General features: G+C 43.0%; 1 protein-coding gene across 1 annotated transcript; it reads left to right on the forward strand.

Moving 5' to 3' along the window:
- Positions 1–7,439: 7,439 nt before the first annotated feature.
- Positions 7,440–12,160, forward strand: CAVIN3 (caveolae associated protein 3). Its single transcript, XM_055548826.1, has 2 exons — positions 7,440–8,024; positions 8,603–12,160. Exons 1-2 carry the CDS (start codon positions 7,641–7,643, stop codon positions 8,999–9,001), a joined length of 783 nt encoding a protein of 260 aa, XP_055404801.1. The 5' UTR covers positions 7,440–7,640; the 3' UTR covers positions 9,002–12,160.
- The last annotated feature ends 13,323 nt before the right edge of the window (positions 12,161–25,483 follow it).

The following is a 25,483-nucleotide window of genomic DNA, read 5'->3' on the forward strand; positions in this document are numbered from 1 at the left end:
TGTGTTTTCTCCTCTTCTTGTAAGGGCACTAGTCACTGGGTTTAGGGCTCACCCTGACTTCCCTGGTGGCTCAGACAGTAAAGCGCCTGTCTACAATGTGGGAGACCCGGGTTGGATCCCTGGGTCAGGAAGATCCCCTGGAGAAGGAAATGGCAACCCACTCCAGTACTCTTGCCTGGAAAATCCCATGGATGGAGGAGCCTGGTAGGCTGCAATCCATGGGGTCACTACGAGTCGGACTCGACTGAGTGACTTCATTATCCTTAATTACATCTGCCCTATTTCCAAATAAGGCCACATTCACAGGTACTGGGGTTAGGACTTGGACGTATCTTTTTTGGGAAGCTATTCAACCTTCTAAAATATGAGATATGAAAAATAGTGGTTTGACGGATTCAAACCACTTGATTCTTGTCATGAAAGCTATCCCCAAACCTCTTGGCCATAACGCATCATTCCAGGATCTCCCACCCATTTGGTTATTTTGATTTCTGGTTATTTTGATTACTGGTTCTCATTTCCTGTTGCTCCAAACTTATAGCTGTTTTCATTGCCAGCGGCACAGAGCTCCCTCATTGTGTGCAATGGCCTTACCCCTTCCGTAGACAGGATGTCTGTGACAAAGGGTGGAAGGTAGTGCCTGTCCACTGAGGCTCATTCCCTGTTGAGTGGGTGGTTCTGCTCGGGCTGCACGTTATTACTTTACTTTTGTATTGAAGTACAATTGATTTACAACATTGTGTTAGTTTTAGGTGTACAGCAAAGTGATTCAGTTTTATATGTGTGTGAGTGTGTGTGTGCTGTGCTGTGCTCACTCAGTCATATTAGACTCTTTGTGACCTCAAGGATTGCAGCCTGCCAGGCTCCTCTGTCCATGGAATTTTCCAGGCAAGAATACTGGATTGGGTTGCTATTTCCTACTCCAGGAATATCTTCCCAACCTAGGGATTGAACCCATGTCTCCTGTATTGGCAGGCAGATCCTTTACCCCTGCATCAACTGGGAAGTCTCTCTCTCTCTCTCTCTCTCTATATATATATATATATATATAGATTATTTCCCATTATAGATTATTATAAGACACTGAATATATTTACCTTCCTGTGCTATATAGTAATTCTTTATTGCTTATCAGATACAAACTATTATGCATGTTGTTACTTTTGATTCAAAGGTTAAGTTCCTGGACGATGTCCCCGTTTAGCAGCTGAAATTGAGGCTCAGAGTCAAGGGTATTCCTTGTACAATAAACTCACACAACCATTTCTCATCCTTTTCCAGATTTTTTTTTGCATCACATAATCAAAAACTGTTAGGCTGTATTGCTACATGAGACAATGAACAAAATAATCTAGCAGCCTCTGGTGAATCTTTCTACTCACTTCTACTAGTAAGGCAGCAATTATCTTTCAGTTCAGTTCAGTTCAGTCACTCAGTTGTGTCCGACTCTTTGTGACCCCATGAATCGCAGCACACCAGGCCTCCCTGTCCATCATCAACTCCCAGAGTTCACCCAGACTCGTGTCCATCGAGTCAGTGATGACATCCAGCCATCTCATCCTCTGTCATCCCCTTCTCCTCCTGCCCTCAATCCCTCCCAGCATCAGAGTCTTTTCCAATGAGTCAACTCTTCACATGAGGTGGCCAAAGTACTGGAGTTTCAGCTTTAGCATCATTCCTTCCAAAGAAATCCCAGGGCTGATCTCCTTCAGAATGGACTGGTTGGATCTCCTTGCAGTCCAAGGGACTCTCAAGAGTCTTCTCCAACACCACAGTTCAAAAGCATCAATTCTTCGGCGCTCAGCTTTCTTCACAGTCCAACTCTCACATACATACATGACCACTGGAAAAACCATAGCCTTGACTAGACGGACCTTTGTTGGCAAGTAACGTCTCTGCTTTTGAATATGCTATCTAGGTTGGTCATAACTTTTCTTCCAAGGAGTAAGCGTCTTTTAATTTCATGGCTGCAATCACCATCTGCAGTGATTTTGGACCCCCCAAAAATAAAGTCTGACACTGTTTCCCCATCTATTTGCCATGAAGTGATGGGACCAGATGCCATGCTCTTCGTTTTCTGAATGTTGAGCTTTAAGCCAACTTTTTCACTCTCCACTTTCACTTTCATCAAGAGGCTTTTTATTCCTCTTCACTTCCGCCATAGGGTGGTGTCATCTGCATATCTGAAGTTATTGATATTTCTCCTGGCAATCTTGATTCCAGCTTGTGCTTCTTCCAGCCCAGCGTTTCTCATGATGTACTCTGCATAGAAGTTAAATAAGCAGGGTGACAATATACAGCCTTAATGTACTCCTTTTCCTATTTGGAACCAGTTTCTTGTTCCATGTCCAGTTCTAACTGTTGCTTCCTGACCTGCATATAGGTTTCTCAAGAGGCAGGTCAGGTGGTCTGGTATTCCCATCTCTTTCAGAATGTGATCCACACAGTCAAAGGCTTTGGCATAGTCAATAAAGCAGAAATTTCTCCCCAAATCATCTTGATGGGAGAGGCAGAAATCACAGAGACCTCAAGTCTCCTCTTTCCAAGGGGTAGAGCTGACCCAACTTGCCCAGGGTCAGTCATTGAGTCTCCTCTGCACCTGATTCAAAGTATGTGGCCTTTTGGACAACCCAAGATGTGGAGTATATAAGAATCCCTGGGTGGCCCAAACTCAGACTCTAAAGCTCAAACGCTCCCATTAGTTGCTGTTCTTTGCTGTGATTGGGAGGTATCACACACATTTCACTGCCTGTCATGGACTTAAGTTCCACTGTTCCAGGAAGCCGGCATCCATCAGCTGGATGCCCTGTGGCTGGTTGGTCCCCGGACCTGATTGCACATCCCCAACTCCTCAAGTACAATGTTAAGAACTGTAGTGTTCCTGCCACTTTTGTTTCAGGGCATCTCTGCAGCATCATATAGTGGAGCATCTGGCCACTAAGAAAAGAAAGAAAACAAGGCTGCAGAATGATACCATCTAAGGCACTGTAACCTGATCTTTCAGAGGTTTTCTTGGGCTTCCTCTCAAGGAAAAAGTAACCACAGCAGATACAGGCAGGGGTTGGGGGCCCCTTGAGTCAATCTGCACTAGGCAGATATATTCCAGGCAGATCCAGCCCTCATGAAGCTAGAGTGATTTTTTTTTTTTTTCTTACATTAAGCCAACCCTTCCTCAGAGTATTCAGTAATGTATGTTAATGTATGTTCTGGGAAAGGGACAGGCTAATGTATAAAAGGAACCCTTGAGAAGCAGGGCTGGCAATACTTTGTTTTAAAGCATTTCTTTACTCAAGCACCAGAGCATTCCACTAATATTTGTAAGACTCGTTATATCTGAGCAAATGTTAATTTGATTGTCTACGTTCTACAAGGAGTCCTCAGGTTCTATTAACTCTTCCTACAGAGAACTTCATACTTGGAGAGAATTAACCAGGGTGGAGGGTGGGGGCGCATCCTGGGTAAGAGGTTACTGTGATACTGATGGTGATCATGTAATGTGTATGTTAGTTTCCCAGGGTTAGCAAAACAAATTACCATTTGCAATGGTAATATTTTCCATTGCTTTAAACAATGGAAAAAGAGGCTAGAAGTCTGAAATCAAGGTGTTGGCAGGGCCATGCTTCCTCCAAAGCTTTAGAGGAGTATCCTTTCTCACCTCTTTCAGCTCCTGGACACTTCAGGCATTCCTGGGCTTGTGGCAGCGTGACTCCACTCTCTGCCTCCCTTGTCATATGGTGTTTTCCATGTCTGACCCTTTCCTTCTTGTAACGACACCAGTCATGTTGGACTAAGGGTTCACCCTGCTGCTGCTGCTGCTGCTAAGTCGCCTCAGTCATGTCCAACTCTGTGCGACCCCGTAGACAGCAGCCAACCAGGCTCCCCTGTCCCTGGGATTCTCCAGGCAAGAACACTGGAGTGGGTTGTCAGTTCTTCTCCGATGCATGAAAGTGAAAAGTGAAAGTCAAGTCGCTCAATCGTGTCCGACTCTTCGAGACCCCATGGACTGCAGCCCACCAGGCTCCTCTGTCCATGGGATTTTCCAGGCAAGAGTACTGGAGTGGGGTGCCATTGCCTTCTCCGAAGGGTCCACCCTACTTTAGTATAATATTATCTTATTACATCTGCAAAGATCTTATTTCCAAATAAGAACATATTCACAGGTATCAAAGGTTAGGGCTTGAACTTACAGTTTTTGGGGACATGACAAACCTGCACCAATTGGTTTCTATTTTTCACACCCAGATCAAGGAGTTGGAGGGAGTGGGTCCCAGTCACATCCCTGACTTAAGAGAATAGAAATCTTTAACTAAGATCAGGTTGCACTGCCTTAGAGGGCATCATTCTGTAGCTTTTATCATTATGATTTATCATTCTGCTCTCTTTCCTTCTTTCTATCTTTCTTGGAAACTGCAATATGGCCTTTTCTTGGAAACTGTAATATGGCCTTTTCTTGGATACTGTGTGATCAAGGCCATGCCACTATAATTTCTATCAATCTGGACTTTGTTGACTCAGGGCATTCTTCTGGGTTGCCCCCAAGTTATTTTTATGCACTTCATGGGCTTCTGTTTCCCCAAATCCACTAGTTTCTACTAGTTTATATGGCTATTATGCTTTAAGTTTTGGAGACACCAGCAAAATCATCGATGGCTTTATTGCTAAATTTTAAGGTTCTCTTTGTTCTACATACCCAAAGGGGAATTCAGCAGGCCTTTCAAAAATATCTATCCACATAGTTCTTGTTTCCAAATGCACTGGACTTCTTTAGTACCATTCCTTGAGGATGGTGATTCTTTCATAGGCTTCCCATAGCAGACATTTTTGATTGACTATCCTCAGCAATACTCAGATTTTTTACATAGATAACCACTTTTCTGCCCACACCACCCATATGCTCCTAGGGAAACTGACCCTACCCTGCTCTAGAAGTGGGCCTAAATTGTCAAAAGGTAATTATCAGCTCTCTTGCCAATGATGGGTTAAGGAACTCAGGTTTAAGCCCACCAAGATATAGCCATACACTTTGGTTCTGGAATGGCCATTTAACTCAGTGGAAAGGAAGTGGAAAAATTCTGAGGGGCTCTGGGAAATAAATGTCCTACATTTTAAGACAATTTCCTCTTTTCTCTTAATTTTGTGCAGAGATGTGAGGCCTGGAACTGCTGTAACCACCCTGCTCCCAGCCTGGAATGCAGCTGACACCTGCAGGGCATAGTTGAGAGAGAGCTGTGACTGACCCACACTTAATCATCACTCTATCTACCATGGTCTTTTTCAATTATGTTTGGGTTGGATTTCCCAAGTTTAAGAACTGTTTAAATTGGGTTCTCTGTTCCCTTAATTTGAAAGTATTCTTAACTGGCATATCCTGATGGGTCTCTCTGAGCAAATATAAATCCACTGAAGGAGATGGTGATTCCCTCAGGTTCCCAAGGAGCAGAAGGGTCAGGCTCCATGGAGAATCTGTAGAATTTGGTCTCCAACTTAGCATCACCGGATTTCTGGAAATAATAATTTCACTCATCTGCTGTCCTTCTGTGTAAACCAGACCTCAGGTCCTTGCAGGCTCATATAACTATCCCACGAGTGACAGTTTCTGCCATAGTCATCAAGTGACTCTCACAGACTGGGTAAGGAGAGGAAGGACAGAGATTATAGGATCAGTGAACTGCCTGGACTTCTGCGCCTACTGTCAGCTTACCAGGTGTCACTAGAGAGAAGGCATGGGGTTTTCCACAGAGGTGAGGTACGTCAAGGCTGTATACTGTCACCCTGCTTATTTAACTTCTATGCAGAGTACATCATGAGAAACACTGGACTGGAAGAAGCACAAGCCGGAATCAAGATTGCCGGGAGAAATATCAATAACCTCAGATATGCAGATGACACCACCCTTATGGCAGAAAGTGAAGAGGAACTCAAAAGCCTCTTGAAAGTGAAAGTGGAGAGTGAAAAATTTGGCTTAAAGCTCAACATTCAGAAAACGAAGATCATGGCATCCGGTCCCACCACTTCATGGGAAATAGATGGGGAAACAGTGTCAGACTTTATTTTTGGGGCTCCAAAATCACTGCAGATGGTGACTGCAGCCATGAAATTAAAAGACGCTTACTCCTTAGAAGGAAAGTGATGACCAACCTAGATAGCACATTCAAAAGCAGAGACATTACTTTGCCAACAAAGGTCTGTCTAGTCAAGACTATAGTTTTTCCTGTGGTCATGTATGGATGTGAGAGTTGGACTGTGAAGAAGGCTGAGCGCCGAAGAATTGATGCTTTTGAACTGTGGTGTTGGAGAAGACTCTTGAGAGTCCCTTGGACTGCAAGGAGATCCAACCAGTCCATTCTGAAGGAGATCAGCCCTGGGATTTCTTTGGAAGGAATGATGCTAAAGCTGAAACTCCAGTACTTTGGCCACCTCATGTGAAGAGTTGACTCATTGGAAAAGACTCTGATGCTGGGAGGGATTGGGGGCAGGAGGAGAAGGGGACGACAGAGGATGAGATGGCTGGATGGCATCACTGACTCGATGGACGTGAGTCTGAGTGAACTCCAGGAGTTGGTGATGGACAGGGAGGCCTGGCGTGCTACGATTCATGGGGTCGCAAAGGGTCGGACACGACTGAGCAACTGAACTGAACTGAGGTAACAAATTCACCAGCATCATTAACTGGATCCTCTATGCTCACTCTCTCCCACCTCCATGCAGCAATTTAAAATCTTCACTCTCAACAGACATTCTCACCTATTTCCAGAGAAAATTAAAAAAACATCAGGTGGGAGCCAACAACCAACCTCTAGGAGAAGAAAAGCATAAATACCAGAAACTACTCTACTCCTTTGAAAGGTTTCACAGGAAGAGGTGTCCTGCCTGCCCTCCAAGTTTGGGGTGCAGGATCTAGGCCCTCATGGGCTCAAAGAAAGCGAGGGAGGAGACCTAGAAGAAAGAAAATAGGGTAATGCTACCCATCGAACTAGAGAAGCAGGAAATGAGGCCTGTGGCCAAACCCTGGTGATGACTACTAGGAAAATACCAGAGGATGCCTCCCCACCCGCTCCGCCTCTCCTCTGTCTACGTGGCCTGCTGGGTCCCAAAGTGAGGCCTCTGGCCCATTCTTCGTTCTGTATCAAAACAGCCAAGAGCCTAGGGGTGCAAACACACCCCTCTGAGGCAAGGGAGGCCGAGGGCAGGGGGCTGCGGAGGCCCTTTGGTTACACATTTGCCTTGCTGACATAGTTTCTCTGCCCACTCCATGCATACAACAACATTTTCCAAGGCTTGTCCTTTGCACTGGGGAGAGAGTACTTTCCAGAAAGAGGCACACCAGGGAATTGGAGTGGAGGAAGGGAACTCAAACTCCTGATGAGAAAGTCAGTCGGGCGGGGTGGGGCGGATTCCAGGCCAGCCTGCTTCCCCGCGGGGCCCCGGGCAGGGCGGCAGAGAGGGGGTGCGCTTCCGAAGGACCCCACCGCCAACATCCCGCCCTCTGCCCTCCCCCCCGCCGCCGCCGCCGCCGCCGGGGAAGGCCAACTCCGCCTGCCTGAGTCACGGCTGAAGTTGGGGAGGAGCCGGGGAAGGCGGCCCCAGCGCAGAACGCGGCCGGCGGCTTCAGCGGGAGCCAGGCAAGGGGGTCAGGGATCATGGGGGAGAGCGCTCTGGAGTCGGGGCCTGTGCCCGGAGCGCCGGCAGGGGGTCCGGTGCACGCCGTCACGGTGGTCACCCTGCTGGAGAAGCTGGCCACCATGCTGGAGACGCTGCGCGAGCGGCAGGGGGGCCTGGCTCAGAGGCAGGGCGGCCTGGCAGGCTCCGTGCGCCGCATCCAGAGCAACCTGGGCGCGCTGAGTCGCAGCCACGATACCACGAGCAACACGTTGGCGCAGCTGCTGGCCAAGGCGGAGCGCGTGGGCTCGCACGCGGATGCCGCCCAGGAGCGCGCCGTGCGCCGCGCCGCCCAGGTGCAGCGGCTGGAGGCCAACCACGGGCTGCTGGTGGCGCGCGGGAAGCTCCACGTTCTGCTCTTCAAGGTTAGTGACCTCAGGCGTCCCCGGATCCGGGGCCTTTTCCCGCCTGCGGGGCACCCTCTGGGGCTCCCCCTCCCATCTGCCTGCCGCACCCACATTCCTGACCCCACCCTCTTCCCTTCTCGGGGAACCCACTTCCAAGGGCCGCGCCCACTTGCCACTGCCCAGCCCCAGCCTTCCCTCACGCCCCTGAAAGCAGCCTGGCCAATGAACGGCTGCCCAGCTCTCGCTCAGGCCACGTCCACAGAAGCTCCTCCAAGTACCAGCCCATCCCCAAATGAAAGTAACGGTGATGGAAGTGCATCCTGAGACACTTCGCCGCCTCCTGCTGTTCTTGCCCCTGAGGCCACCATCCTGTCTCACGCCTCTAAAGGGGTCCCGCAGACTTCTGCACAGTTCGCCTGTGCTAGTTGACGCCACCTCCCTCCAACCGGCTCCCTACTTTCCTACGCCTGCCTAGCCTTTCCCCTCTGGGCTGCGGAGGCTGAGGGTGGCGCGGGTCTCCCTGGTGTAACTGAGATGGGGGGCTCAGGCTCCCGAGAGGGGGCTGCCAGGGCCAGTTCTGTGTCCTTCACTTGCAGGAGGAAGCTGAAATCCCAGCCAAGGCCTTCCAGAAAGCGCCGGAGCCCTTAGGCCCGGTGGAACTTGGCCCACAGCAGCCCGAAGCCGAAGCTGAAGAGAGCTCAGACGAGGAGGAGCCCGTGGAGTCCAGGGCACGGAGGCTGAGGCGCACCGGGTTGGAGAAGGTACAGAGCCTGCGAAGGGCTCTTTCAGGCCGCAAAGGCCATGCCGCGCCAACACCCACGCCTGTTAAGCCACCTCGCCTTGGGCCGGGCCGGAGTGCTGAGGGCCAGCGGGAAGCCCAGCCTGCTCTGGAGTCCAAGCTGGAGCCAGAACCTCCGCAGGACACCGAGGAGGATCCCGGGAGACCTGGGGCTGCCGAAGCGGCGGCTGTGCTCCAAGTAGAGAGTGCGGCCTAATGGCCCGTGCTGCCTGCCTCCCCTGTGCCTAATGCTAGTCCCCAAATAAATCTTTCTCTCAGAATGCAGCATTCCCGCCCAAATAAGGAGTGAATCCTGCATCCACAGCCCAGCGTTGGCCCTCCCTTCCCGGCTTCTCTAGCCCAGCACCCTGTGTCCTCTATAAGAGCAGCCACTCACACCTGTTTACACTCACCATCAATAAAAGTCATGTCACCTAATCCGGACTCCATGTGAAGGGGTGGGGGAAAGGTGGTGCAAGAAATAAGACAGACGTTGGAACCTGGAATGTGACTTCAGTTTCAAACAGATCATTTTGTGGTTTCTTATTTCCATTGAATCCTGGGCTCTACCCCAGTGGCACATAGAAGCGTCCTTCTGGCCACTTGCTCCTTCAGCGCTTTCCTTGTGGGGACATACAAGTGTGATTTTTTTCCCCCCAGCATCTAGTACACTCCCTTGCTTTTAGGCGCTCAGCAAATGCCAACATGTGGTTTTCCTCTTAGTCACTTCTTCCTCTACCACCTCTTAAAAGTTGGGTCTTCCAGGACTCTGTTTTTAGTCCTTTTCTCAATCTGGGTATTCTTCCATTAATACTCACCCCTGGGACTTCCTTGCTGGTCCAGTGGTTGAGGCTCTGTGTTCCCAATGCAGGGCACCACGGTTGGATCCCTAATCAGGGAACTAAGATCTCACATGGAAAATACAAAGCCAGAAACCACTCACTCACTGGCAGGCCTCTCTTATCAGCCACATACACCCTAGACCACTGTCTTGAGATGCATTGGAAAAAGAATCCAAACTCCAGATGTCTCCAAAAGAAGCAGTCTGTCTTCTACCTTTTAATTAAGTTCAATTTCACAGCTATTTATTGAGCACTTACTATGTATCATTCAAAACTGCTCCTCTTCCTGTGTTTTCTTTACCAGTGAATGGCATTATCATCCACACAGAAACCTGGGAGTCTTCATTGGCTCCTCCTCTCTTTCCTTCCCCTACCACACAGAAAGAGTTATCCTATTGATAACTCTGACCTGTTCTCTCTTAATACCCATTGTTGCTGCTCTATGTCAGGCTTTGTCTTTCATCTGACCGTTACATGGACTGCTAATCTGATCATATCACCCTCCTGCTTCAGACCCTTCAGTGATTCTCCATCGGCTTCAGAATAAAGTCCAAGTTCTTGAATGTTACCTTCAAGCCCCTTCATGAGCTGGCACCTGCTCATTTTTGTAGCCTCACCTCTTGCTACTTCCCTTCATTGTTGAATCACGATGAGCTGTGTGTTCTCACTCTCATCTCGACTGTCCTACAAAAGTCATCTAGGGACCCTGTTTTAGGGCCAGATGCTTCTCTTCCTTGCTCCCAAACACCACTTGCACACTTCAGTGCTAACTGCACTAATTGTGATTGCCATTACTACTCCCCGGCCCCCCGCCAAATCCACTAGACTGTGGCTCCTTTGCAGTAGAGACTGTTTTATTCATTTCAGTATTTTCCATACCTAATGCTATGGTTGGGGCACAATAGGCCCTCATGAGCATCACAGAGGAAGGAAGAAGTGGGAAAGTGTTGGCTCGGGATGGGAGCATGGTCATCCACCCAGTCATTCAGTCATTGCTGTATAAAAATATTTTGAGTTCCTATTATGTTCCAGACCCTATAGTACCTCTTGTGAACGCTGAGATGACAATCTCTTCTGAGGCCTTCAAGGATCTCAGAGTTTAAGGAGATGGAAACATATAGTGACTGATGTAAGTGCAATGATAGTTATACATAGGTTATTTTGAGAGGAAAGGGGGAAGGGGCACATCCTTACCTGAGGGAGGAAAAGTAGAGGATGTTTTTGGAAAAGGTAAATAGAGGGATGGGAAACAGGAATGGTGAGGGGCCTAGAGCTCAGTGGGTTCTTAGTTCCCTCAGCTATGAAAAGGGATAATGATAGCTCCTGTAAGGCTGATGTGAGGGTTAAATGACGTAAATGCCTAGCATAGTGCCTGGAACACAGTTTGTTTCAGGTATATAATTTATTTGTCCATACATTTGACAAATATTGACTGAACTCTGAGTGTCTGCCAGGCACTATTTTAAGAGCTGGTGATATAGTGGAACACTAGAAAAACAAGATCTCTGCTTTCTTGGAGTTAAATTCTAGTAGGGGGAAGTAGACAAAAAAACAAACTTACAAGTCAGATAAAAACAAGTAAACATATGAACTATAAGGGCCTCCTGATTATGGGAGCTGAAGAAAACAGCAAGGATACAGATGATTGCGGAGGATGTGTACTTTAAATGACAATGTTGGGGACTTAAAGTAGGACCAGAGTTCAACAGTGATGTTTTAAATGAAGTTTTAAATGAATTTCTGTGGATTCAGTTAGAAAAGTCCAAGTCCCTACCTGCTACAATTGGTGGGAAGTTGTTTTCAGTCACTTTAGGGCTCCTCCCCTTCCTGCCTGGAGAATCCCAGGGACGGGGGAGCCTGGTGGGCTGCCATCTATGGGGTCGCACAGAGTTGGACACGACTGAAGCGACTTAGCAGCAGCAGCAGCCCCTTCCTTAGATCCGCAATTATTCCTTAGATCCGCAATTATTCCAGAGGGTTCACACCGTCTCAGGGTCTCTGGTTGTATATCTCTGTTGCTATTGCTCCTTGTGACCACACGATGCCGCTGTTGGGATACCAGTGCCTCACCCTACAACCCAGAGGTCTGCCTATTCAACTCTGTGCTCTAAACTAGGAGTCCTTCAATGGAGGGTAACTCTGCAATAGCTCCATTTTCTCTGGAAAAAATTCAGGGCTCCTCTTGCAGGCTTCCAGGAAAGCCTTAGTGAGCAGATTATGTTAGCTTCTCGGCTGCCACTCCTTTCAATGTGCTGCTGTTACTGAAGGGCTGGTCTGAACAGGCTCAGTTCTCTCTCCCCAAAGAAAAATAAATTCTTGTTCCATTTCCAAATCTGTGGAAATCCAATTTCCCCCTCTTTCAACTCACACACAAAATTAAGAGTGCAAATGCACATTTCTCACACTAAATATCTCAGTAGCTTATCAGAAGCACGTAAAGTCTCGGAGATTCTGGACACTGATCCCTAGGAACCCAAAGACTTGGCTAACTTTGGTGGGAGGCATGTTACTTTTTGTTCTTTCTTGGTGCTTCTGCCACAGCAAATAATAAAAATCAATTTAAAAGTTCTCAATAGTTTTCCTTGTGACTTTGCATTTTCCATTGTTACTGCTATCATTATTATTAGTAATACTGGAATACCAGACTATCTGACCTGCCTCTTGAGAAATCTGTATGCAGGTCAGGAAGCAACAGTTAGAACTGGACATGGAACAAGAAACTGGTTCCAAATAGGAAAAGGAGTACATCAAGGCTGTATATTGTCACCCTGCTTATTTAGATTATATGCAGAGCACATCATGAGAAACGCTGGGCTGGATGAAGCACAAGCTGGAATCAAGATTGCCAGGAGAAATATCAATAACCTCAGATATGCAGATGATACCACTCTTATGGCAGAAAGTGAAGAAGAACTAAAGAGCCTCTTGATGAAAGTGAAAGAGGAGAGTGGAAAAGTTTGGCTTAAAGCTCAACATTCAGAAAACTAAGATCTTGGCATCCAGTCCCATCACGTCATGGCAGATAGATGGGCAAACAGTGGAAACAGTGGCAGACTTTATTTTTGGGGGGCTCCAAAATCACTGCAGATGGTGACTGCAGCCATGAAATTAAAAGACGCTTTCTCCTTGGAAGGAAAGTTATGACCAACCTAGACAGCATATTAAAAAGCAGAGACATTACTTTGCCAACAAAGGTCCATCTAGTCAAGGCTATGGTTTTTCCAGTAGTCATGTATGGATGTGAGAGTTGGACTATAAAGAAAGCTGAGTTCCAAAGAATTGCTGCTTTTGAACTATGGTGTTGGAGAAGACTCTTCAGAGGCCCTTGGACTGCAAGGAGATCCAACCAGTCCATCCTAAAGGAGATCAATCCTGACTGTTCACTGGAAGGACTGATGCTGAAGCTGAAACTCCAATACTTTGGCCACCTCATGCGAAGAGCTGACTCATTTGAAAAGACCCTGATGCTGGGAAAGATTGAAGGCAGGAGGAGAAGGGGACGACAGAGGATGAGATGGTTAGATGGCATCACTGACTCAATGGACATGAGTTTGGGTAAACTTTGGGAGTTGGTGATGGACAGGGAGGCCTGATATGCTGCAGTCCATGGGGTCGCAAAGAGTTGGACACGACTGAGTGACTGAACTGAACTGAACTGAAGCTAAAGTTAATGTAGACACTGACACAGAACCAACTTGTCATCCAGTATATGTGGCTTTTAGGTGGCTGCTTTATCCAGGAGAGAGGCACACTAGTGGATTACCAAAATTCAGAGGCTGGTTCTTGATTTTTAAGATCAGAAGTACAAATCTATTATGCGTTCCAGCATGGTTAGGCTGAGAGGGATTTGTCTGCAATTACCAAACTCAGAAAACAGTGATTAAATTGAGGGCTGGATTCATTTCTCTGAGAAGTCTAACTGGTAAGTGAACTACAATAATATAGCTATCTAGTCAGAGTATTTTCCATCCTGTAAGAAGGTCTACAATGGAAACTGAAATAAGATCTTAAAATAAGGAAATAGAATAGCGAAAACAGGATGACGATAACGAGCGGGATTATCCAACGTGCATGCTCATTTTTTTGCTGTGATATTCCTCTTACATGGGAAAGACTATCTACATTCCTGGTAGGAATTGTTTTCCTTGTTAAGGACTGGAGATCCTTTTGGCTTCTCTTCATTAAGAGTTGAATCATATATTAACTTCAGCATTGAAGAGAACTCAAAAGCCATTGAATCCACCTGCATTTCCAATGCTCAAACATCTTTTACCATCTTGCAACTTGTCCTTAGCTAGCTAAGCTAATCTAGCTAGCTAAAAAGTCCAGTGACAAGGAGCTCACTGCCTCTTAGGCAGCTCTAATTTCGGAAAATTTTAACTGACAGGAAAATTTACCCTAAGATCACAATATGTCTTTATGGTTTCCCATATGTGGCAGTTGTCCTCACTTCTGCAACATTTGTACATTAGAATTCCTTTATTTCTGTGATATGCGTGTCCTGGGAGTCAAACTCCAGCAGGGCACACAGGACTGACTTACCTAGGATTTCTCCCACCATCCTTTCCTCAGAACAAATGTTGCTATTTTATTTAGTCATTTCTTGTCATACGTTCCTTGGAATCTTGGCCATTCTTTTGGAAATTGTTTTAGTTCATTCATATCCATTTTAAATAGAGAGGTGGCAAGGTACATCAAAAAAGTATGGTTTTCATAGTCAAAGACTGTCGAATTTAATTGCTGGTGAAGGGCAATTCTCTTTCTCTAGGTCTGTTACGAGTACTAAATAAACTTTTCCACATACTCATTTACTCATTTCATATTGTGCCAGGCGATGGGGATGGATGGTGTGTTACACAGAAATGGATGCTGCCCTCGTAGAACTTACACTAAACTGGAAATTTTAATAAAGTTTTCAATAAATGCTATGATAGGAGCAATATAAGGTGCTATCGGAGCACAGAAATAGGGCATCTAATCCAGTAGGGTGGCAGTAATTACAGTGGAGGCATATCAGGGAGAAATCATCTTTATTTCAACCTGATTTCCTCTTTTATTTTTTCCATCCTGTTGTATTACATTTCTTATTATGTAATTTTTGCAAGTGACTTTTTTTTTTTTTGGCTGCGCCACTGGCATGTGGGATCTTAGTTCCCTGACCAGGGCTTGAACCCAGTACCCCCTGCAGTGGAGGCGAAGAGGCAACCCCTGGATCACCAGAGAAGTCCCTCAAGTGACTTTTTAGAATGACCTGATCCATCCTAACCCACTCTAGTACTCCTGCCTGGAAAATCCCATGGACGGAGGAGCCTGGTAGGCTGCAGTCTATGGGGTCACTAAGAGTCGGACGCAACTAAGCGACTTCACTTTCACTTTTCACTTTTATGCATTGGAGAAGGAAATGGCAACCCACTCCAGTGTTCTTGCCTTGAGAATCCCAGGGATGGGGGAGCCTGGTGGGTTGCCGTCTATGGGGGTGCACAGAGTTGGACATGACTGAAGTGACTTAGCAGCAGCAGATCCATCCTAAAGGAGATCAGTCCTGGGTGTTCATTGGAAGGACTCATGTTGAAGCTGAAACTCTAATACTTTGGCCACCTGATGGGAAAAGCTGACTCATTTGAAAAGACCCTGATGCTGGGAAAGATTCAGGAGGAGAAGGGGATGAGAGAGGATGAGATGGTTAGATGGCATCACTGACTCGATGGACATAGGTTTGGGTAAACACTGGGAGTTGGTGATGGACAGGGAGGCCTGGTGTGCTGCAGTTCATGGGGTCACAAAGAATTGGACACAACTGAGTGGCTGAACTGAACTGAACTGATATATAGTTTTACAAAATCGTTTGAGTATTTGATTAACATAACCAGATTGAACATATCCAAAACTGCTCTTTTCTCAAAAGTCATGATTCTCCTCTCACACCTTAGAAAGTGTCACAACCAAAGACCTGATCTTGTCCCCCAAATCCCCATCTTTATTACAATTTTCAGTTTAATATAAGTTCCATGAGGGCAGCATTTCTGTCTGTGTAACACACCCTCCATCCCCATCACCTAGCACAATATCAAATGAATGAATGAGTATGTGGAAAACGAATGAGTCACCAAGTTCAGTAGATTATTAATAACCTGAGAATTTTTCTTTCATAAATAACTAATCAATTTGGGGCCACTAGAACAATTTGAGAAGATAAAACAAAGAACCAGAGAGAAGTTGAATGTTGCACTTTCCTCTTGAGATTTCTTGTGAAAGAAAAGGCTCAGAATTGTGCCAGGCATATGAGAGCTTAACTTTCATTGTAGTCTGGTTATGGTCACTTGATCCCTAAATTCAGTCAATGCTGAAACCAGCTTTTACCGTTGACATTTTCATTTCTGTGAACTAATAAATATGCTTTTTGCTTAACCCCAGTTTTAGTTTTTTCAGTATATTTGATTCTTCCCTGCAGCTGAAGGATTCCTAATAGATACAAACTCATTGGCTCTGGAACCAACATGGAGGGCAAGGGCATAGAGCAGGTACTGAATATTTGGAGAATAAGCAAATTTATTCCAGTGAGGTGTCGGGGACACAAGAATGAATAAGAACCTGCCTGCAAGGAGCTGGCTCACAGCTACGTCTTGCTTGCTGTCTTTCCGTGGAGCTCTGTTTCGTCCTCCCAGGCTGACTTAAGGCTTGGGAGAGACAGTGCCTGGGGCTGGGCCCATAACAAAGCTTTGCTTTTTTAAAATCAGAAGGGGAAAAAAAAGAAATTTTAGGTAAAAGAAATTTTTTTAAACTATTTATTTTATATTGTAGTATAGCTGATTACCGATGCTGTGATAGTTTCAGGTGTACAGCAAAACGATTCAGTTTTATATATATATACATGTATCTATTCTTTTTCAAACTCTTTTCCCTTTTAGATTGTTAGATAATACTGAGCAGAGTTCCCTGTGCTATACAATCGGTCCTTGATATAAGTGCTTTAATATATAATATTAATATATTAATTATATAATGTAGTTGTAAAATATAATTAAAAAACTGGTTATCAGATGCAGGAGGGTGGGGCCAGGGGAATTGGATGAAGGCGGTCAAAAGGTACCAACCTGTGGTTACAAGTTAATAAGTATTAGGGATGTAATGTACAAAATGATCAATATAATTAACACTGCTGTTTCACAGATCAAAGTCGTTAAGAGTAAATCCTGTAAGTTCTCATCACAAAGGAAAATTTTTTTTTTCTATTTCTTTAATGTATCTATATGAGATGATGGACTTTACTAAATTTATCATGATAACTGTTTCATGATGTATGAATGCCGAATTATTATGCTGCACATATTAAACATACACAGTGCTGTATGTTAACTACATCTCAATAAAACTGGAGGGAAAAAATTATTTTTAATGGAGGAAGGAGCCCCTGTCATCGGCTACTTAATTTTCTAGTTTCTTTTCTCCTGTTTTCTTTTTTTAAAAAATTTATTTATTTACTTTAATTGGAGGCTAATTACTTTACAATATTGTAGAGGTTTTTGCCATACATTGACATGAATCAGCCATGGTTGTACATGTGTCTCCTGTTTTCTTAGAGCAACTTTATTGAAGTTCTGTAGAATTTTTTAAACTATTGTTTATCCTTGAAAGAGGTGATCTTTTCTGGACTACAGTTAGAGGAGTTGTCTACTTGGTGAGTGAGTCAGGGCAATGATCCAGACTAGCAGGATTTCACCTTATGACACAGAGTTTTCAGTGTAACGTTCTCTTTCTTTTTTAGCAATTAACAATGCAGAGGTTTCCTTCTGCTTCCTGAAATTACTTGCTGCAGGGTGGTGGTCTAATTTCTTGGTCAACTTTGCAACTTCTACTGCATAAACATCAAACTTGTTTCAAGGAAGCTCAGGTCTGTAGCCCATAGACTGTTCTCGTTGCTACAAACTAAATTACGTTTCTTCTGAACTTCCAGGTGTGCCCATTCACCATGTGTTCTGCCAGCTCTGTGCCTGTATGTCTCTGTGATTTGCAGTTGTGATCATCCTTCCTTGGATCCTCGCTATTATTGGTGGCACTTCCTATTTGTGGTTTGGACTTTCAGATGTTTCGTAGTTTCATCAAAGATGGACAGAGTCTGCATTTATGTTTCTCTTTCCTACTTTAGGACTTTTTCCAAGATGATGAGAAGAAAAATATAGAGACAGCACAAATGTGGGGCATCATGTAACAGACATCATTTCTCTTCTTCCATGACAGTTTAAGAAACCTGAAATTGATTTTATAAAATATAGTTATAAACCGGGTGTTTGAATCATCTGAATGTAACACGAATATCTCTGAAAATTAAAGAAAAAATATAACTTCATCCAAGGAAACACTGAGGATCATGAAGCAGAATATCTAGTTTCTCATACAGCATTCTCATCCAACTAATACAAAATAGTAACTCATGGATAAAATAAACTCTTAAAAGAGTTTTATTTAAAATTGTCTAGCTTTTACAATATTGGGGGATTAAAAAGTATAGACTTAAATTTCTCGTAGAGTCACAACTTTTTTCACACACACACAGACATTTTCAAACATTTAAATATTTACCTTAGTTGAATTCCAGTTTCTAGGCAGACCTTTGGAGACTTCTCTGTCGATGTCTTTGTTGTTGTTGCTTAGTTGCTAAGTTGTGTACGACCAAGTTGTGACCCCTGGACTGTAGCCTGCCAGGCTCCTCTGTTTATGGGATTTCCCAGGCAAGAATACTGGAGTGGGTTGCCATTTCCTTCTCCAGGGGCTCTTCCCCACCCAGGGATCGAACACTTATCTCCTGAGTCTCCTGCATTGCAGGTGGATTCTTTACAGCTGAGCCATCAGGAAAGCTCATTGATATCTATACTCACATACTTGTGAACATACATGCACACACACTTGTATATTACATATATGTATACAAATACATATGCAAACATACACATATATTTCTACTTCAGTGTTACGTTTTGTAGGTTTCCAAAAACCAGTTAGGAATGTCAAGTTAGAACTAAATTAATTTAACATTAAATCACAATCAAATCATACTAAAAATAAAATTACATTTCTGGAAGCATAAATGAGAAAGTTTATATAGAATAATATCTGGATTTCCAGCTAATTTTCACAAAATCAGTTTACAAAAGATATTAATATTTCTGCTTTTATCCAATATTATCATTTATATTTAGTTCTCCAAATATCAGGGCATGAGACATTATGACTTTTTTATTTAAAAGCAAATAGAGAACATTTAGAAAACTTTTGTCATTAGCAACTTCCGTCATTTCAGCTTTAGTAAAATAATCGACTCTGCATAGATTAAAATATACCATTTCCACATCCCTCAAATACATTTAACTATAGTAATTTTCTTGATTTTGACAGAGGTAAAACATATGATCATCTTTAAGATGATTTGTGTGCATGCTCGGTCATGTCCAACTCTGCGAACCCAGGGACTGTAGCCAGCCAGGCTCTTCTGTTCATAGAATTCATAAATGACTTTTTCCTATTTTAATTAACAACATCAAATAAGGAAACGCCCAAATCAAGAGGTAATACATCTTACAGTTCTATTATTAATATACTATATACTTTTACTACTATATTTTTAGATTTAAAACAAATCACTGAGAATACTGAAAACTTAGAAATCATACAAATTAATTCAAGAAAACTCATATCGGAATTTTACTGAAATAGAAGTTGCAATCGATTCCCTCTCATTCCTGATTCTGAAGCAGCAGTTTCTAGGTAGAATTTTTGTTTGTTTTTTATTTATGGCTGTATGCCTCAAATGGGATATGAGTCCCATAACCAGGGGTCAAATTCGTGTCCCCTGCAATGGAAGTGCAAAGAAGTTTTAACTAGCTGAAAAGACCTCATTCATCCTTGTCTCTCTCTGTGGAATTTATGTGTGGGAGAAACTTCTCAATAATTATTTGGGTATGTTTTAAGTATCTTTATTTTTCTCCCTGATTTGTTGCTTGTTTCAGTCTATCAATATCATACTTATCCTGAAAGAGAAAATTCATGAAGAAACTATTCTGGACAAAAAAGTCATGGTTTTAGACATGATTTAACTGCTGATGGCATTTTTACTTTCCCTGAATAGAGTGCATCTTACTTCAGTATACTTGAGAACCATGGATCATTTTGGAATCCACAAAGCTGATAGTAAAAAAATGTTTCACAAGCAAATCACACATTTAAGAAGGACTGATAAAATTTACAATTTCTCAACTTCTCACACATATAACTCACACATTCATTCTGGTCAAAATATACTCTTCAAGAAATGTTTCAAAAAAGAGTTTCTCCTATTTATGAATGGAAATTTCATGTTCCCAATTAACTATTTCAAACATTTAGAGCAAACACATTTTGGAAATGTTCTCTCACAATTTAAAGGTCAGAATACCCTCTCCTGCCCCCAACTCCTGGATGACTTTCCTTTCCTTTCCTCAGACTCAACAGAGGTCACAGTAAAAACTGTGGCAGGCATAAAATACATTTGTGAAGAGTGAAAAATTGTTCTCTACAACCAAAGCATCCTCCTTTCTGCCCAGTAAACAGGTGATACATATTGAGCATATTAATGTAAAGGGCCTTTCATGTGTCTAGACAATGAAGTCCAGTGTGATTGTTATTATTCAGTATTATGCTGAGAGTTCTACTTAATGTAATAAAAGAAGAAAAAATATCTAAATATGGAATATGCAACTATCTGCATATTCCACAACTGTGGAAAGGTGTCATTAATGTTAAGTTGTAGAACAAATGTAGAATAATACAAATTGTGTAATTTCATTAAAAAATTTAAGTACATAAAATGTATAACATATATGCAATAGAAAACTATTTTACTTTTTGATAGTGGAATGGAAAAACATAAACTTATATTTTTTATATTCTATACTTTTCCAACTATTTGGATTTATAAATATGTATTAATTTTGTTGATAAGAAAGGCAAAATTCTACCAAACTCAGAAGCCCTTAGCCTATAAATGTAATAGCTTTCTCTTTCTTTTAAACATATACATTAATACTTTTATACATATATACTTTTATATTTATATAAATGTCAAAATAACATTTTATATTTCTTAATCAAACTGTATATATATATTTCACAGCAGAAGTATAAGCAAAAATCTTGAATTCAGAATCATGTAATTTTTTAGAAAATCCTTAAGATGCAATGGCACCCCACTCCAGTACTCTTGCCTGGTAAATCCCATGGATGGAGGAGCCTGGGGGGCTGCAGTCCATGGGGTCGCTAACAGTCGGACACGACTGAGCGACTTCACTTTCACTTTTCACTTTCATGCATTGGATAAGAAAATGGCAACCCACTCCAGTGTTCTTGCCTGGAGAATCCCAGGGACGGCGGGGCCTGGTGGGCTGCTGTCTATGGGGTCGCACAGAGTCGGATACAACTGAAGTGACTTAGCAGCAGCAAAGATGCCATCAGAAAACTGCTAGAGATAATCAATGTATTTGGTAAATTTGCAGATACAAAATTAATCACAGAAATCACTTTCATTTCTATACAGTAATAACAACTGATCAGAAAGAGAATTTAAGGTAACAGTCCCATTTACCATTGCAACAAAAAGTATAAAATACACTGACTTTTGAACATTGAAAAACAAACAAAAAATTGGCTTTTTTTCTTGTGACTATAGGCATATATATAGCCCAGGAAATTTTTGTTATAAGGAGTTAAGCTCTCAGCATAGGAGATTTACACAAAGAAAAATATAACATCTACAATTATGACAATTCAAGCAGGTATCAAAAATGATAAGATAATTTTAATTATGTAAGAAAATTCTCAAAATTTTTATGGTTAACCATTTTAATGGTTAAAATATCAGAAAATGATACTATTTTAGCACAGTAGGATTCCAGCTATGTTTTATTTTTTAAATTTATTTTAAAAATATTTATTTATTTATTTGGCTGCATCTTATCTTAGTTGCACCACCCAGTTATGTTTTAAAATTAAAATATGCATAAGAAGAAAAAGCCTAGGCTAAAATGTTAATAGTGATTGAGAGGATAGTTCCATGTTTTCTTCTTTAACCTTTTTTCTTAGTTACCAAATCAAGTAATTTTTGCAATAAGCACATATTACTTCGGCAAATAGAAAAAAGTAAAAATTTAAAATGTTAAACAACAGTACAATGAAGTTGCAAGTAAATAAAACCTGTCAGAAATGAGAAAGAAACTTAAGAGTGTAAAGTTGAGGTAGGAAGACTTAAACAATTCTATGCTGACATGTGGAGAATTCAGAGAAGAGTTGAAGAGACTCAGTTAAGTGAGTGCCTCATTTGATTTATAGGGAATGGTGTCTTGAGACTGTAAACTTATTTTTCCAGCATCCAAATAAGGTATTTTCAGATTGTGCTGAGAAGCCAAGGGGAAAAAAATAAGATAGACAATCTCTGGTTAGAGCTCAAGTGTCTGCAGGCAGTCCTTGCTCCCTTGACAGAGCTTTAATAATGGAGCACTCCTACATGCCAGCTGGGCAGGCTCCTCTCCATCTCATCAGCACAGAGAGGAGAATTAAACTGCAAGCGTCGACTTACTCATAGGGAGCTAAAGCTAAATAAAGAGGTGACATTGGGGAGGTGGGTGGCGATGGCATGGATCCTAAGAACTGGCTTTCAAGGCATAAATACTTATGTTGCACAGAGTATCTACAAACCAAGGATATGGTTGAACAGACAGAATGAAAAGACAGAAGTCTCCTCTAGGGAAAAATCAGACAAGATAGCCACACTGTATATAATCACTAACCTTTGTATACGGTGTTTAAACAGCATCTCAGAAAGTACACGTGCCATCTTCCACCTCATTTCCTTTGCCCCCCCTTACTTCTGTCAACTGTATTTCCATTCCCAATTCCCAATGCTCAGTTTGTCTCCTCCCTTTCAATAATCTCCCATATGTATATTAGTTAAATCTTGAAGAAGCTAGTTATGCAACATTTTATAATTCTAGTCCCTCATTTCCGTTTCATTGCTATTATCCTCATTTATAGTCCCATTGCCTCTGATTTGAGCCCCTGAAATCATCTCTTAAATGTTCCTACTTCAATCTATTTGATATACTTGGTAGGTCAAAACACTATCTTGATTTTCCCCAAAACTCATGACCTCCTCTTCCTCTTAGCTGATTTCAGGGGCTCAAATTAGAGGCAATGGGACTATAAATGAGGATAATAGCAATGAAATGGAAATGAGGGACTAGAATTATGAAATGTTGCATAACTAGAATTCTTGTATATTTGCTATAGTCTATTTGTGTAATTATTCCCTTCCCCACTGCACTGTAAGTTCCTTGAGGGCAGGGTGTACTGAATTTATCTTTTCGTCCTTCACAATACTACTCATTCACTTAGAAGTCATAAAAACACTTGCAGTGTACTTAGTTGCTTAGTCTTTTCTGACTCTGCGACCCCATGAACTGTAGCCTGCTAGTCTCTGTCCATGGGGATTCTTCAGGCAAGAATACTGGAGTGGGTTGCCATGCCCTCGTCCAGGGAAAAACGCTTGGAGCCTTGGTATATAATTATTTGTTTAGTTTCCCCTCTCTTCTTACCCTGTGCCAAGAAACTTCCCAAGAGCATGCTTTAGGTCAGAGAAATGAGACTGATGCTTCCTCACTCAACCATAAAGACTTATCTCTTGAGCATTTGCTTCCTACTATATCACCAGTCAGTGATGGAAATAGATTACCACAAGCCCATTCAAAACAGACAGGGGTTGTCATCCCCTTTTCATAACTGCCTGTTTGTTGGTAGATATCTATGCTTCCATCTTAGTTGGAGTCTGATTCCTATGATGTATTTGCTACTAAGCACCAGTAGATATAGCTTCTGCACTTTGACAGACACAAGTTCTTTTTTTTTTTTTTAAATAGCAATTTCCTTTCCCTTTTAGGTTATTTTAAAAGATATTTGTTTATTTGGCTGCACCAGGTCATATGGGATCTAGTCCCCTGACTAGGGATCGAATCCAGGTTCCCCTGCATTGGGAGCACAGAGTCCTGCCATCAGACCACCAGGGAAGTCCCCCAACACAAGTTCTTAATTGCACACAACTCTGGGATGACTGCTGTTATACTGTTACCACCATACAGCTTCATCGGCTTACTTTCCTGGAACCTCTGCTCCTCAAGCCCTCTCCTACCCTGCCATCCATTGCCAATGCTCCAATATTTCGTTATAAAGTTAAACCTTCTTGCTCTTGCTCCAACCAAGGTAAGGTTTCCTGAGTGAATCCTACTGCTCTCACATACCCATGGAAGCTCAGATCTTTCAACTATTCTTGTTTAGGAAGGAAGGTACTGTGTTACAGTGTTTCTCTTTGGTCCCACCAATACTAAGTACAACTTTTCTCTCAAGGGAAGGAATGGGATCTTGATCTCCTATCCAGGTCAGGGTTTGGGGGACTTAACAGAATACTTAAAATAGACACATGGTTGGTGATTTTTGACAAACTGTTAAATACACTAAACCTAGTGATGAGGGAGGGGGTTGCTCCTCTAAGTCTGTGCTATTTAGCCACGTATGTGGCCCTAGACTTCCAGGATATATAAGCAAGTAAGCTGAGGGTATTTGGTTATGATCATTGTGTCTCACTCTCTTTTTTTCCCCCAAGAGGACAGACACATTAAGACCCATGTGTTTGCCTGGAAGTTGACAGGTTGTACTAATAAGAGGAAATTGAATAGGAAAAATGGAATTCTGATCTAGATTAAAAAGCAGAGACATTACTTTGCCAACAAAGGTCCGTCTAGTCAAAGCTATGGTTTTTCCAGTAGTCATGTATGGATGTGAGAGTTGGACTCTAAAGAAAGCTGAACGGGGAAGAATTGATGCTTTTGAACTGTGATGTTGGAGAAGATTCTTGAGAGTGCCTTGGACTGCAAGGAGATCCAACCAGTCCATCCTAAAGGAGATCAGTCCTGAATATTCATTGGAAGGACTGATGGTGAAACTGAAACTCCAATACTTCAGCTACCTAATGCGAAGAGCTGACTCATTTGAAAAGACTCTGATGCTGGGAAAGATTAAAGGTGGAAGGAGAAGGGGATGACAGAGGATGAGATGCTTGGATGGCATCACTAACCCAATGGACATGAGTTTGAGTAAACTCCGGGAGTTGGTGATGCACAGGGAGGCCTGGTGTCCATAGGGTAGTGAAGAGTCAGACATGACTGAGCAACTGAACTGAACTGAACTGATCTAGATTAAACAAAAATCAACTTAAGGCTTATTGGAAGATGGCAGAATACTAAAACTGCAAGGCTAACAGAAACACCTGAAAACAGAAGAATGCTTCCAAAACAAGACAAGAAATCTCATACCAACAGACAAAAGTGAAAAAAAAAAAAAGTTTAACTTCGTCAACAAAAAACAAAGCCACAGAAGCCAAACTCTAGATGGAATCTCTGCAATGTGTTGGATGCTTAGTGGATGGATTTCCCAGCACCCCTTAAAGGAGCAGCCATAGAGATCCAGCTGCTGCTGCTGCTGCTGCTGCTAAGTCGCTTCAGTCGTGTCCGACTCTGTGCGACCCCAGAGAGGGCAGCCCACCAGGCTTCCCCGTCCCTGGGATTCTCCAGGCAGGAACACTGGAGTGGGTTGCCATTTCCTTCTCCAGTGCATGAAAGTGAAAAGTGAAAGTGAAGTCGCTCAGTCGTCTCCGACTCTAGCGACCCCATGGACTGCAGCCCACCAGGCTCCTCCGTCCATGGGATTTTCCAGGCAAGAGTACTGGAGTGGGGTGCCATTGCCTTCTCCGGAAATCCAGCTAGTTATGTGCTAATTTCCTG

The sequence above is a fragment of the Bubalus kerabau genome, chromosome 15 (genome assembly GCF_029407905.1).
Source record: "Bubalus kerabau isolate K-KA32 ecotype Philippines breed swamp buffalo chromosome 15, PCC_UOA_SB_1v2, whole genome shotgun sequence".
NCBI classification, from domain to species: domain Eukaryota; kingdom Metazoa; phylum Chordata; class Mammalia; order Artiodactyla; family Bovidae; genus Bubalus; species Bubalus kerabau.